We start from the raw sequence: 15,798 nt of genomic DNA on the forward strand, positions 1-15,798 counted from the left end.
CACTTAATAGGGACACCTGGGCCCCTCAGATCAGGTTCCTCAATTCTATGGCCTATGAAGGAATAAAGTGCCCAACAGGATTCTTGTGAATTCCTGAGGCCTCACATTCTCATATGACCTACAATCCTGGAGATTTTTCTAGGCGACCATGCCAGATGCTTCCTTTGTGCTTACTCCATGACAATTTAGCACCTTCTTTTATTTCAGGAAAATAAAACCAAAACCTTTCCTGTAAAGGATTCATGAGTTTGGCTGACTTTTGAAGAAAATGAAGGAGGCTTTAAATTTTCACAATGTTACAACTTTCCATCTGCCTTTTGCCCCACAGAGGCCCAGTCACTCTATCTTGCTGGTTCCTCATTCCTCCTTATTTTTACCTTGTCTTTCCACCCTCCTCTCTCTATCCCTCCCCAAAATAAAAGCTTGGCACCAGGAAACCCCCAGGACTTTTATCTCAAGCATCTAACAAGGTATTAATCAAATGAAAATTAAAATGAAACCCAGTTTTCTAGTTCCGGGAAATTCTTGAGCCAACTCTTTAGATAATTTTTTACAATCCGTTATAAATCTATACATGCCATACTGTTGCATATCTTAATGCTTTTGCATATTCTATTCCTTCTGCCCAGAATGTCCTTCCCTTTATAGTTTTCTTGGTAACTTATACTTCCCCACTCACGACTCTCCTCCATGTAGTCTTTTCCAATTCATGGTAGCTGGTCTCATCATCCCTCTTTGGTACCACCACATGCATAATATTTACCTTTCACTGGATCATAATTATCTGTCGTATATGTCTGTATTCCATGCTAAACTGTGGGCTTCTTGAAAGCAAATACAGTACCTCATTTACCTTTATACTCCCAGTTTCTATTCCAGAGTCTGATCTGTATAATACATGCTAAATAAATATTTATCAAAAGAATGATGAATTAAGAATGAATTAATTTTGCCCAGACCTGAGATTTAAGACTTTCTAAAGGTATAAAGAAAGTCTGTAAAATGTTGGAACCATTACTTGTTTCAGAGAACACCTCCTAATATGGAGCATTTATGAATCTCATGGTGCCAAGTAGAACATTTACCTACTTGGCTCTGAAATTCTTTAGGTCATTATTCTGAAAATCTTCTGAGTCAGAAAGACATTAAAAAACATGAATCCTGTGGGCTGGAATAGTGTGTTTTACTTGTTCAGAGAAGCTGGCCTCCTGTAAGCAGCATGAAGCAGTTTTTAGTGGAGGCCTCGACTCCTCCAGCTGGCTTAGATTTGTTGCCACTCAATTACAAAGTTGTGTTTACTTACAGCAGCAAGGCCTTACGATAACTTGTCCAGCACATAAGGATGATGACATATCTTGCTCCCTGTCTTGCTAATAATAGATTGGCCATCTGGGTCTGAGCAATTTCTGTATTCATCTTAGACTGAAGGATGCTGTAGAAATATTTCTAATTTGTATTTAGTTACACAATTATTATATGAATTCACTTTTTACAAACATCTTTATTGAGATATAATTAACATACTAGAAAACTCATCAGTTTGAAGTGTACCAACTCAATAGTTTTAGTATATTGATGAAATTGTCCAGCCATCACCACAATCCAATTCCAAAACATTTTCATCACTCCAAAAATAAACTCCTTCCCATAAGTAGTCACTCCCTATCCCTGACCTACCTTCCAGCCCACCATAGTCAACCACTCATCTTCTTTCTCTTTCTATATATTTGTTTACTTTGGACTATTGAATGAAATCATAGAATATGTAGCCTTCTAGGTCTAGCTTCTTTTACTCAGCATAATCTTTTAAATGTTCATTCATAGTGGTAGGCATCAGTACTTTTTTAGTGACAAATAATATTTCATTGTATGAATATAACACATCTCACTTATCCTTTCACCAGTTGAAACATTTGGCTTATTTCACATTTTTTCTATTTTGAATAATGCTGCTAGGAACATTTGAGCACAAGCTTTTGTGTTAATATGTATTTTCATTCCTCTTGGGTCCATACCTAGGAGCGGAATTGTTGAGTTATATAGTAAATCTATGTTTAATTTTTTGAAGAACTACCAGGCTCTTTCCCAAAGTGACTGGACCATTTTACATTCTCATCAGCAGTGGATGAAGGTTTTAATTTTTGCACTTTTAATTATCTGTCTTCTTAATTATAGCTATCCTAGTAGATATGTAGTGGTATCTCATTGTGGTTTTGATTTGCATTTACCTAAAGATTAATGATGTTAATTAATTAAATTTTGAGGTCATACAGTTTAATTAACAATTATAGTGATAAAATATAGCATTCTATTTAATATTAGTTAATATTAATTTTTAGTAATTTTGGGTAAAGAGGTAAAGAGAAAATGGACTGTTAAATTTAATAATTAGCAAATGTACTTCATTTCAGATGAACTTAAAAAGTTCTAATTTGGCTACATAAAAGTAAAAAAAGATGAAAACTTTAGAGATAGTTTCATGGGACAAATTCCCCATAGCATAATAAAACATACTTACCCATTATCAAGTATAGGGCAAAGATACAAACCTTGCATTTCTTACTTAATGCTTTTATTCAAACAATTGGCAGAAATTGGGATATCTAAATCCAATTCTTCTAACATGAATAAAATAACATCCACATCTGGAACCCAGACCACATGTAATGGCTCCACAGGGATTGGTTATTCTTTGTTTTGAAACAAGAAGACAGAAAACATAATAACAAAAGAATCCACATTTGCAATAAAATTAAAATAACTAACAGAGTGATTTTATTTTGTGGTGGTGTACAAAACCATTAAATGAAATTAGAAATTGTAGTTTAAACAGTGGATTCAATTAAGAAGAATTTCATGCACTCTTTTCCTTGATTTAAATTAAAGGGCCTAATATGAAAAAACAAGATATATTTGCATAATCATTTTCAATTATGGTTGAAATGTGTTTAGGATTAATAAAATGTAAGTCAGTCCTGCAAATAAAGTTTTAAGAAAAATTTATATACCATTTTTGATATTTTTCCCTTCTAGCCAGCTCTGTGATCCTAAATGCAAACAGGAGGATGGCATCTACAAGATACAAGACACATTAGTCAGATCATTATCTGAATGTTACACCAGTTTAGCGGGGAAGGTACTGAGAAATGGGACAGTAAGAAAAAACCACAATCAGATATCACCTCACATCTGTCAGAATGGCTATTATAAAAAGTAAACAAACAATAAGTGTTGGCAAGCTTGTGGAGAAAAGGGAACCCTCATACACTATTGGCGGGATTGCAAATTGGTACAGCCACTATGGAAAAGAGTGTGGAGATTCCTCAAAAAAACTAAAAATAGAACTACCTCATGATCCAGCAATTCCATTTTTGGGTATTTATCTGAAGAAAACAAAAATACTAATTCATAAAAATACATACATCCTTAAGTTCACTGCAGCATTATTTATAATAGTCAAGATATGAAAGTAACCTTGGTGCCCATCAATCCATGGATAAAGAAGATGTACACACTCACCACAATAGAATATTATGGAGCAATAAAAAAGAACAAAATCTTGCCATTTGTTGAACAATACAGATGGACTTTGAAAATATGTTAAGTAAAATAAGTCAGACAGAGAAAGTGAAATGCCATATGGTTTAATTTATATGTGGAATCTAAAAACAAAACAAAACAAAACAAAACAAAAAAAGAACAAACAAAACAAAAGAAGACTTATAAAAATAGAGGTCAAATTCATGGTGGCCAGAGGGGAAGGGTGTGGTGGGGATAACTGAAAAAGTTGAGGGGGAATATACTTGATATTATTGTGATAAGTTTACATGGTGACAGATGATTACTAGACTTACTATGGTGATCACATTGTAAATGTTGAATCACTGTATTTTACATCTGAAACTAATATAATATTATATACCAACTACACTTAAAAATATTTTAAATTTTAAGAGCTGAAGGACAATCTATTTTTTCTTTCAATAAAAAGAAACAAGGCTTTTAAAATGAAAAGTAGAGAATTATTGATGAGTATTTACCTGTCTATAAGCTTTTATATAAAGATTTGCTTCCTCTCTTCTCCAGCAGTTAAACATAATAAAATAAACTAAAGATTAAAAAATGTTTATGTTAGGTAAAAATAAGAATTTACTGACAAATAGATTCATTAGCCGTATTAAATGTCTTCAAAATAAAATTGTATATTTAGGGGTCTTTTAGAGATGTTTATATTGATTCAGATAACATTTCCCTGGAAACAGGTGGCAAGATAAGGAATTTTCTGAGTCCGAGATTGTGATACTTTTTGTAAAACTGTAGATGGAGATGACCTGAAAATTTTGTTTAAGCAAAGTGATTTTATGACTTGTTAAGTGTAAAGAAAGATAAGACAGAAGCTAAATTGTTTTTAGTTTTTATAAATGGCTAGTATCTTATCTGAAATATACATTCTAACTAAATTAGAATCACAATATGATCTTTATATTAAATATTTTTAGGGTTTGATGATACTTTCCAGACATAAAAAATTAAAGGACCTTTCTCTATCCGAGTGTTACAAAATCACCGATATTGGAATTCAGGTAAGATAATTAAGTCATTCTGTTAAAGAATTTAGATTTAAAATTAAGCATGAACTGAATAAACTTTGTAGGTCACTGTAGAAAAAAAAATGTGGATTGGAAATGTAACAACATTTATGTGATCTTGGTTGAGACAAGATCAACTGCTGACCTTTAGTCAGGTCTCTGTCACCTAAGTGACCGAGATGATTTGTTTTCTCATTTTCCCTTGTACTCTCTCCCTTCTCAGTGTTAGACTCATAGGGTAATTAGGGATAGGTAGAAATTTTACTTGGATAATGATGAAATTTAATATGATAAAGTTTTATCATGTAAGAAGGTATCCGTATTTAGAAATGTCATATAATTTAACCATAAAATTGAGAGTTTGAAAAATATACCAGATACTTAACAATTAGGAACTTAAGTTACTCAAATAGCATACTTTCCCAGAATGGAAAGCATGAGAAAGGTAATTGAATAGGACAAATGATTACATGTTCAATTTGGTACTTCAAGAATTATTGAGAAAGGTAAATTTCTTAGGCCTGGTGTTGAGGGAAGTAAAAGAAGTCATAAGGTAGATATTGTGAGTAAGCTACAACATGACATTAAACATCTCAATGTGCTGCTTAGAGAAACAGAATCAAATGTCATACATGTATTGAAGTAGGATAGAGTCTGGTTACCTATTAGTAAATCATGGAAGGTAACATTTTTAAAAAGAACCAATAACCTAGGAATGCAAAAACTGTTAAATACATTGGAAGTGCCACATAAAGTGTCCTGAGAGTTCATAACCCCTGCCACTCATAAAAACCTGGGACTAAAGTAGGAAAAAATGAAAAAAAGAAACAGAGAGAGAGAGAGAAAGAGAGAGAGAGAGAGAGAAAAGAAGAAGAAGAAGAAGAAGAAGAAGAAGAAGAAGATCAGAAGCAATCAGCCAAAAGACTCACTACTAGCTAATAACCTCCGCTCCAAGAGATAGTCTCGTCTCTCTCGCTTCTCGCTCTCTCCGCTCTCTCTCTCTCTCTCTCCCTCTCTCTCTCTACCTACCTCCTTTCCTCCCTCCCTCCCTCCCTCCTTCCTTCCTTCCTTCCTTCCTTCCTTCCTCCTTCCTTCCTTCCTTCCTTCCTTCCTCCCTCCTCCCCTCCTCCCTCCTCCCTCCTCCCTCTCCCTCCTCCCTCCTCCCTCCTCCCTCCTCCCTCCCTCCCCCCTCCCTCCCTCCCTCCCTCCCCCTCCCGCCCTACCCCCCCCCTCCGACCAGAACCACTCTTACTGAAGTAAAAAGATTTATCCTACAAGTGGAAAAATACCACAAGTGATAGTTGAAATGTCCACAGAGCATAGCAACTTTGAAGTTGTCTTCCATGAATTTGAAATGGACTTTATAAGATGTTCTATCATGACTAATAAGAGAATGTAAAAACGTTATATAAACTGGTGATCTATAGAGGGTGCTAGGTCAAATAGTGCTCTGGAACTCTAGACTTTAGCATAAAATTCTAGAGTTCTAGAGCTAAAGGAATCTTAGAAAAATCTAAATCAGCTCCCTAATTTTACAGGTGAGGACAGTAAGGCCCAGAGGGCTTAAATGACTGGTCCAGTCCTATACCTCCTCAGCAAACTATAGTTTTATGAAAATGAAGAGTAGAAATGGAGAATTGCTATTTTAAATGGTTGATTGGCAACATGGCTTAGTGGGGGAAAATTGTTTTCAAATTACTTTTGCTATATTTCATTGTGTCTGGACAATGTAATGATACTTAAGGGGAAGATGTAACACTGTTAAGAAATCTTTAAGAGCCATGCCTACCAGCAATGTCAGTTTCTCCCAATTTCAGACCCTGGGTACTAAGGTTCTAAGAAGTCCCTAAGAAATGTGCTTAGTAGTATATTCAATTGTATAAAGAGTGCTCAATTACATTTGACCAGTAACTACAAATCATTCAAAAGTATTGAAACCTACCATGGTGATGACATAGCCTCTTAATTTTTAAACTGCTCCTTCAGATGAGAGCGTGCTGATCAAAGTCTAAGGCTAAGTATCAGGAAGCCAGCACTTTATGCATTTCTCTTTGGGTCTTATGGGTCCCAGGCATTTTAATTTTCATACTATGAAGCCTGAAAATTACACAATTTTTAGGTGCTTTGAGATTTTAAATGAAAGTATTTACCTCTATGCTAATGATATGATCACAAGGCTAAGTTTGGCCTAGTTTTAAAAATTATAATCTTTAAAAATTGATGCGCATTTATTTTCAGTAATCTAAAAGAGAAAAATAAAAAGGGAGGAATACAGGAGCATGGAAATACAGAATTATTTAATTATTAGTTGTATAAAATCAGCTGTTCTATTCAAGTTGACACAAAAAAAATTCATCATCTCTCTTTTTCGGCCTTTTGTGTGTGTGTGTGTGTGTGTGTGTGTGTGTGTGTGTGTGTGTGTTGTGCCTTTTATCCAGTTTTACCCCTTCCAAGTTTTCAAGGTTCACACTTCTGAACATGTGGTAATTTCTCCTCTGTGCTTCCTCCAGCCCAATTATTAAGTTCCAAAAGACGTGGGACAAAGAGTGGGAGGAGAAAGTGACACATAAGACAATTCCACAATTCCTCCTCTGGTTTTACAAAAGAGAGAAGAAAGGAGTAAAATAAAGTAATTAAATAGAGATTTTAGATTATCCACAATTTATCAGGAATTCTTTCTTGTTACTTCCAAGAGGTGACTACAGGAGATTCTCTTTTTAGCACGGGACATCTAAAACTTATATTTTACATAATGATTTAATGAGAATAATGAGGAAGTAAACATTTTTACCCTTTTTAGGTTTTGCAAGAGTCATAAACATAATAAGAATAAAAAATTACCTCATTTTCATGTTTTACTGGAAACCACAACACATACAGATTAGAGTCTCAGTATTGACTTTTTAGGATCTGGTTTTAATTACTTTAGTTTTTTTTTTTCCTGAGAACATTAGACATTCAATGATCATGTTAAATTAAATTTATTGGGTCCTCTTGAAAGACACATTCTGGAAAAGATATTTAATACTGTCATAATGTAGCATTTCTCAAGTAAACTTTTCCTTGAGCATTTTATGAATTTAATTAAATAACAGACTGTCAAATTTGGCAAAAGAATTAGTTTAATTGGGATGTTATAATACAGATAAATTAGAAGTTCTGTCTTAAATTGTACACATCTTAGTATATGTTAGATTATACACATATGGCAATATGTCTGTATATTTATTAAACCCCAAAGTTTGTATAGCGATATTATAAGGTTTCAAATTTCTAAACTAAAACCATATAAATAGTGGTAAATATTCAAAACAAATAATAAAAATTAGACTTTTAAAGAATTATCTTTTTGTTTATACTTTAATTGTTAAAATTAAATATCCACGTAAATGATAAGGCTCTTTTCCTATGAAAGAGTGTGAATTAGCTGTCTGATAGCAAAAACAATGGTATAATATTGGGAATGTGGGGCTAGCTATAAAAAGTCCTAATTTTTATTTTGATTCTGTCTCTTACGTGGCCAAATAATTTTAAGCAATTCATTTAGCATTGTAACAATTTGTTGCCCCTGTAATGGCTATAATTGTGAGGCAGACAGAAACTAGCACTCTAGAACAAAGGTCAGCTTTTTTGGTAAACTTTCTGTAAAGTTTTCTACAAGGGTCATATAGTTTACATTTTAGGCTTTGTAGGCCATGCAGTTTCTGTCACAGCTACTCAACTTTCCTGCTGTAGAGTGAAAAACAGCCATAGACAGTATATAAACAAATGAGAGGCTGTTTCAATAAAACTTTATAAACAATAAAATTTTACATGTCATAAAATATTATTATTCTTTTGCACTGGTTCAGCCTCATCTACTCCCTTGTGTTTTTCTGTCTAGCTTGTGGTTTATATTCTTCACAAGTTGTTTTACTGGTACCTTGTGAATGTCACCATTGATGAATTTTAAGAACCTAGTTGTAGCTAGGTTAAAATCATGTTCTCTGATGATCACAAGGGTGTCTGACAAATTTTGTTTATGGGGTGTAAGCAGCAGTAGAGATGCTAGAGCCTCCACTTCCTTCATTCTTTTCTTATGGTCCCCTCTTTTTTGAGACCTTCAATCTTGCTCTAACTGCTTGGACATTTGAGATAACAAGTTCCTTTTCTCCTCTCCTTCAGTGTGTTTTAATTAATTCCCTATTTAATCCACTAGGTTACAAGCTTCTGGTTTTGCTTTTTATTTTACCTTTAATTTTGTAACAGATTTATCTTGATTTACAAATAGGAAGGGAAGGAAGTATAGATGAGAGATCAAAGAATAAGGGGCTAGGAAGAGTGACCATGTTAAGCAAATCATGAGCTACTTCATAGTTGGGAGAACAGCAAAGCAAGATCCATTGCTGTTCATCTGGCTTTCAGCCTAAGCAGGGACTATTTAATAAGTGAAGTGACGTGAATCTGTTCCAGGCTGAGTCCAAATGCAGACTGAAGGTTCAGGGATCTCAGTCCGGTACCCTAGGCTACCTGTGCTTCTAATTAGTTTGGAGCATCAGGTTGGAAAGTCCTAGGAGTACTCAGCTCATTCAGCAGCAGCCCTATCTAAGTCCTGCTCCTTAAGAAGACCAGCCTGTTCTGGACATTTCTCTCTAGAATGTATGAAAAGTTGGATTCATGACTTGCCCTAACAAATATTTATGTTGGATTCATTCTTGCCTGAACAGCACAAACTAGATTACTCTCCAGGGACTCTTTTCTGATCTTAAACTCTTACTTTGAATCACTAAACTTTTTGACTATCGCTTATGCAAAATTCTCATCAATCATTCTCATCAGTTGATAGACTCCCACCCCCTAGTGCTTAACCAAAGTTGATTTTAGAAGCCTTTTACACACACCAATTTATAATGCCAAGGATGGATTAGATGTGTTGATTCCACATAGCAACAATTTTTTTAAAGAACCAACATCGATTTCTGTTCATTTTCCAAGATTAAATCATTCAAGAATTGTCAAAGCATGAGATTTTAATAACTCCACCTCTTCTCCAGGGATAGTTATGCTTATGGGTTCCAAGGGAAGCAAATGTAGGATTCCTTTCCAAATGGCCTTAATCCCTGGCCATTGGGGCAGTGCAAGCTCTGAAACCTCCTGTATGGGAAGATGGGACATCCAGATGTCTGAACACTTTGTATCACTTGGCCATTCTGCTCAGGGAAATTTGTTACCTTATCCAATACTCCAGGTTACTATTAGGAAATAATTGACTAAATTGACTGTGATAAAGATCCCAGTAGGTCCCAGTTTCAGAATAATTTTACATGGTCTTGGGAGAGGGAACTAAGGAATTCCTCTGGTAGAATTAAGAAGGGAGTATCTGGTATCTTGTGGAAAAAACAACTCTCACAAAACATAGAATAAATAAGAACTTTGTTACAGAAATCTGTGCTTGGCATGGCCATTCATGCCAAGAATGGTCTCTTATAATTTATAATAGAATAACATACCCTTAAGAGACCTGAGGCATCTAGAATCAACTGAAAGTCACAGACAAACTTCAACCAAAATACCTAGGCATTATTTTCTCTTCAAAGACTGTGAGCGAAAGAAATAAGCTCAGTATTCTGTTGTTCTTTATACTAGTGTGTTTCCAATTGCAGAGGCAATTCAATAGGCTTAGAAATTCGCTAGACTTCAAAGGATGTGAGATTTGACAGCTTGTCATTTTCCCACAGTCTGTAAGTTTCCAAGGGATATTGGAGTCATGGGTACCATGTTTTCTTGGCTGATAAACAGCTGACTCTGAGAATACCCCCACACCAGTTCTGGCTTCTTGCCCACCCCTGCAGGGGAGAACCATTATTGGACAACTGAAGACTCACTAAAAAAATGTGCACATCTGTTACTTTCGTGTTGAGCATCCATAGAGAAGAATTGTAAATGGAATGTGTTAAAAGGAAGATAATCCTCTGGAGGCCTCTCCCAACCTTTAAGGAACATTGGTTTAATCCTATGTAAGATGAAACTTGCCAAGAATTAAACAAAACCTGTCAGAAGGCAAAAATAAAAAGGTAGGAAAAATAAAAATCAGAATCCTACTGTCCTATAAGAGTATAAGTTTATGCTCTTTTTGCTTCTTAAATTTAAGCGGCCAATCTATTTTTGACCTTTTACGCAACATGCCTGGGCTTCACTCATTGTGCCTCACCTGACATGAGTCACTGTGGCATGTCTCACCGGAGCTATGATTTCTCCATGTTATGATTTCTAATAACCCTCTCTTATCAACTTCCAGTTAAATTTTGTGCATGATATTTCCTCATCCCAAAGATTTCAGCATGTTAAACACGAGGAGGTAATGTTCTAAGGTTTTAAACAGCAGATGAGATTGTTCCAAGATCTCACTGGTTCCACTGTTGACAAAAGCCAGATTTGTTTTGGGTGTTATGTCTGCCAAGTGTTTTTGGAGGACACATTTTCTTTTCAACTTCCAATAAACCTGTGAGATAGGGAGACAGTTATTTTCACTCTCCCCTTTAGATGAGAAAACTTAAGGTTAAGTAACTTGCTCAAGGTCACAGACACAAATTCAGTTTAGGGCCCTTTGCTTTTCTACTAGACCAGTAGCCCTCCTTGATTATATCATCTCTTTTTCTATATGCTCTCAAATTGGAGATAAAAGCAACACTGATGGTCCATGAACTCATTGTTTCCTAGAGAACCTTAAATGGAAGAGGTCACAGAAAGATGATGTGACTTTGTCTTTAGAGTAAAAGTTCCGAGAAAGAGAACAGGTGGGGTGGCTGACTGTGCAAATAGAAACCCAACAACTGTTTAACACAGCTTAAGTAATTTCTATGCCCTTCTTGTCCCACAGAGGCTGTTAGATGAGTCCCAGGTTATTGGGGCACTGGACACCCTTTTTTTTTTTTTTTTTTGGTTATTTGTTTATTTATTTATTTATTTACTTACTTACTTACTTACTTACTTACTTATCTTAGAAAAACAGAAAAAGTGTGAGCTATGCCACAGGCCACAGAAAAATAACTGATTGACCTTTGGATATTTCAGCTCTGACTCATTTTTATTTTGTAGATAAAGTCTAAAGCCTAAAATAGTTCTGGATTTCTTTTTCCCAACAAATCGTAATTATGAATTATTATTTAAATATATTTTGTTGTGTTCTTTTCCTGGCCTTCTTTAAATTGTACATTCTCTTTTACTGTTCACCCTTTGCATTCTTTAATTTCCCCACATTTGATGTCTTTTTACACACTTGTCACATTCTATATTTTCAAAGTAATCGTCTGTTTTTATCAAATTCCTAGAGTCTTTGCAGCTAGTAAGTCATTAAGGATTACTGACAACCAAAGGTGTACTGTTGAGTCAGTATCTCCAGAGAAAGCATTTACTTTGGCAAATTAAAAAGACAATCTATTTTAGTGTGACAAGAAAATATTAGAACATCTATTTGGATTTATTTTTATCTCGTACATTTTAAATGTTTTTATGTGAGCAGACAAAAAAGAGGTTCTATAATAAATTGGACTGAAAGTAACCTCACAGTGTGACAAGATCAAAAATTCCTAATTGAGCAGGTCATAGTGGTTAGTCACATCCCAGGCCTATAACTTTTTGAGCCAGCCCTGTGCATTGCTCTTGTGCATCTAGGTTAACATTTCTTTGAAATGCCAGAAGTAATCCTCTTTCTAGACCTCTCAAAAGCATAACCACCCTCAAGGGAGCACATACTCTTGTTACCTATCCTGTGCCTTGCTCTTTCCCACTTTCATGTAATCTTTACACTCCCTTCTTAATTCCAAATATATTTTTTAAAAAACTGCAAAATTGTCATTCTCTGAAGTATTTAAGATCTTGATTCCTGGCATGTTATCAGTTCGGCTCAAATAAACTCAAAAATTCTCTACAAGTTTGGGCATTTCTTATATCAACATATGCTTTATAAGATATATATTTAAATAGTTGTACATCTGTATAATTTACAAGTACATTAATATACATTTATTGAGAGTATGTGCTCAAAATATTTTTACTATGGTGTGCATGATTTAAAAATTTTGGCAATCACCACTGCAGAGAATGCCTCTGTCACCCAGGGGACAACGGGGATGGTGCATGTGAGTCTGGCACTGGGTTCATTCTGTCACATCAATTCTGCAGTCTGTGTCGTCACTAATGAAATAAAGAAATACAGTGGTAAAAAATTTTTTTTGGAAATCATAGCCATAGAGAAGCAGTAAATACAAATAATAGTACTAGTTACTATTTACTGACTGCTTACTATGTGCCAGGTACTATTCAATTGCTTTGTTCATATCAACTTACTTAATCCTCCCCAAAACTCTATAAAGTAGCTGCCTAATTAAGGTTCTATGTTATTCCCATGTTGCAGAGGAGATCATTGTGGAATCGAGAGGTTGGGTAATTTATCCAGAAACATAGAACTTCTAAGTGGTAAAATTTGAACTCAGGCTAGTGAGTTCCAAACTCTGCTCTTAACCATCCTTGTACACTGGCTCTGGAAGTTACTGAACAGAGTGGTAGGAGGGACTGGGGTTGGTGTTCTGAGAGTGATCTATGAGAGCTCATTCTCCTCCTATGCTAAGAGGCATTTTCATTCCTTTGGACACTCTAGCATGTTGAATCTCTTCTGCCTGTCAGACGTTGCGGTCACAAAGATAAATTAGACATGGATTCTGCTCTCAAGAAAAGTCAGTGTAGAAGAAAAGACAATTTTATAAATAGTTATAGCACAAGTAGAAAGTGAGAAAGGAAAAAAAATTAAAAGCTATAGGAATTTGGTAGACACATTTCTTCCAGAGGGAAGAATTGGAGAAAACTTTGTGGAGTGAGTCATATTTGAACAGGCTTGAAGTTAAAGGTTATCCCCCAAATCACCATATAATTTGGTAACAAATTCATCATGAAAGTATCTTTGCAAATACTTGTTTGGGGCCTTAGCCTTGCCCCTTTTTCCTTTCAGAGTCCTCTCCATATTTAAAAGCAGTATGATCCTTTGATTGGGCCTCAGGCTCTGCATAATTTGGTTTTGGTGACAAGGCCCAGATTTCCTAGCTCTGTGTGCCCAGGACACAACCACTCCCACCTGCTCTGATGCCTAGTGGGAACAAGGCTGTCTTTGGTGAAATGAAGTTCTACACCTCATGGAATATATATGTGGCCCGGCAGACTAGTTTTAAATTCAGTTTATAACTAAAAATTATTATGGAAGTTGTATTTCAGCTTCTGAGGCAGTCAAAAACCATCTTCATTATAAATAGTAGTTCTTGATAGTACGATATTTCCCCCAGAATTGTCAACAGGAAAAATCCCTCACAAAACTGTGTACTGTAGTAGAATTAATCAGAACCTATGAGGCAAATAGTCAAGAAATGATGTTATGAGCATTTATGGTGTGGTGAGCTTTTATAAGGCTTGGAGCTGCCACCTGCTGAGATGGTTTAAATCAGGATTTTGGCAGAAGCACATTATTGTGACAGTCAGTAAATGCGAGTAAAACCCATTCTCATTTACCTACCCAATTTAGGAATGCAGTCATTAAGCCCCCATACTGTGACTCAGCTCAGAAAATATAGAGAATGTTTAGCTAAGATATTTGGAAATTTTCTTCAAGATTATTAACACATGGAAAAATAAGATGGAGCCAAATTTGTTAATTTTTGCATTTTCCTTCCATCCTCACTATAAAAGATTTCAACCTGGAAAAAACTTTGTCTACCATTTTCTAAGAAAAGAAAATCAATAGCTTTGATGTATGTGTGCTTCTGCAGCACTGGAGCTAGAAAACCATATAATAATCTTATCTGTATGAGAGAAATGGAATTTCATGAGTGATTATGTTGAAACATCCCTGAATACTTAAGTACTTAATATGACTTACATGTCTCTGAAGGAAAATATGAATTATAAGAGAGGAAAAGTTCTGACTTATTTCTCAGATCTGCACTGATTTATGGCAAGCATAAAGCTTTGGACCAATCTTTGTGCCTCAGACTTTCCATGGATGAGAATGCTACCATGAATGTATCATAAACCTTCTAATCATTTTTATGTTATTGTTTAATTTAAATCTCTGAGAAAATTCAACTTCAAATAATTTTAGAAGTTATTTTTTTAAAAAAGCTTAAAGCAAAACTGATTCAAACAGTCCAAGACATTGACATATGCTACTGAAGAGGATTTTCAAACACCAAGAGCCTTGAATCTCCCATTAAAACTTCTTTTATCTTTTACTAAATTATTCTTATAATTTAAATATTCTTTCTTGCTTTAAATTTTTTTCTGGTTCATAAAACTCTATCCATTCTCTAAGTGAAAAACAATGTTATCCTACTCCTTGTGACATAAGAATTCCTGTATTATTAAAACAGTATTCTTTATATCTTTGAAGACACTTAGAAAGGATTGATCAACTAACTAGTATTTATTGAGAATCTACTGCACTCTAAATATGATGCTTGTGAAAGGGGTATAAAACGTTAGCAAAATTCCAGACAGTACCTATGAGAGACTTCTTATTGAATTCTTGTTGCATTCTTATTGAAAATCTTGTTGAATCTCTGAGCTGAGATTCAAGACCATTAATTCCAATAGTTCAAAGCTATATTCTCTGTACCACACTAGATGTGCCCTCCATGCTTGATTATCTCTAATGAGAAGGACCTCACTATCTCCTGACAAGCTACCCCTTCCAATTTTAAAAAATGTTATTAGAGAGGGGAAAAACGGCATAGATGATAGAGGCTCTGATAATCCCTCTGGAGACAAAATCAAAGTTATGACAGAAACGAGGAGCAGCATCAAGGAAAAATTGCCTGGGATCTAGAGGAACAAGCCATACAAATAGGGAGAAATCCAAGAAAGCACCCTACAATGGCAGGAGGTAGGACAGAGTGAGGACACAGGGCTGCCCAGTCTCGAGTGGCTGAGTGAGACAGAGGCTGTGACAGCTGCAGAAGCCTCTTAAAGGGGCCACGTCCGTGAGTGGATTTTCACGGGGACGGACCTGCTTATTCTGAACACCTGTGCTGATTCGGCTGCTTGCAGGGGGCAACAGGGACTTGCAAGGAGACATTGTTGGAGTGAGGGTTGAGGCAAGACTCGCTCTGTACAAAAGTGCCAGTGGTATCTATTGTTCCTGTTGAGCCCTCCCCACTACCGGTGCAGGGTTATAGCACCGCCATAG

The 15,798-nt window shown here is 35.4% G+C and overlaps 1 protein-coding gene across 1 annotated transcript in view; it reads left to right on the forward strand.

Annotated features, from left to right (window-relative positions):
• FBXL13 (F-box and leucine rich repeat protein 13) overlaps positions 1-15,798 on the forward strand; it is a 241,176-nt gene that overhangs the window by 183,988 nt on the left and 41,390 nt on the right. Inside the window, exon 18 of the mRNA XM_016145844.2 lies at positions 4,500-4,583. Within this exon, the coding sequence (XP_016001330.1) occupies positions 4,500-4,583 (84 nt within the window). The remainder of the gene's footprint in view (positions 1-4,499; positions 4,584-15,798) is intronic.

This window comes from Rousettus aegyptiacus, unplaced genomic scaffold (genome assembly GCF_014176215.1).
Source record: "Rousettus aegyptiacus isolate mRouAeg1 unplaced genomic scaffold, mRouAeg1.p scaffold_m13_p_13, whole genome shotgun sequence".
In the NCBI taxonomy this organism is placed as follows: domain Eukaryota; kingdom Metazoa; phylum Chordata; class Mammalia; order Chiroptera; family Pteropodidae; genus Rousettus; species Rousettus aegyptiacus.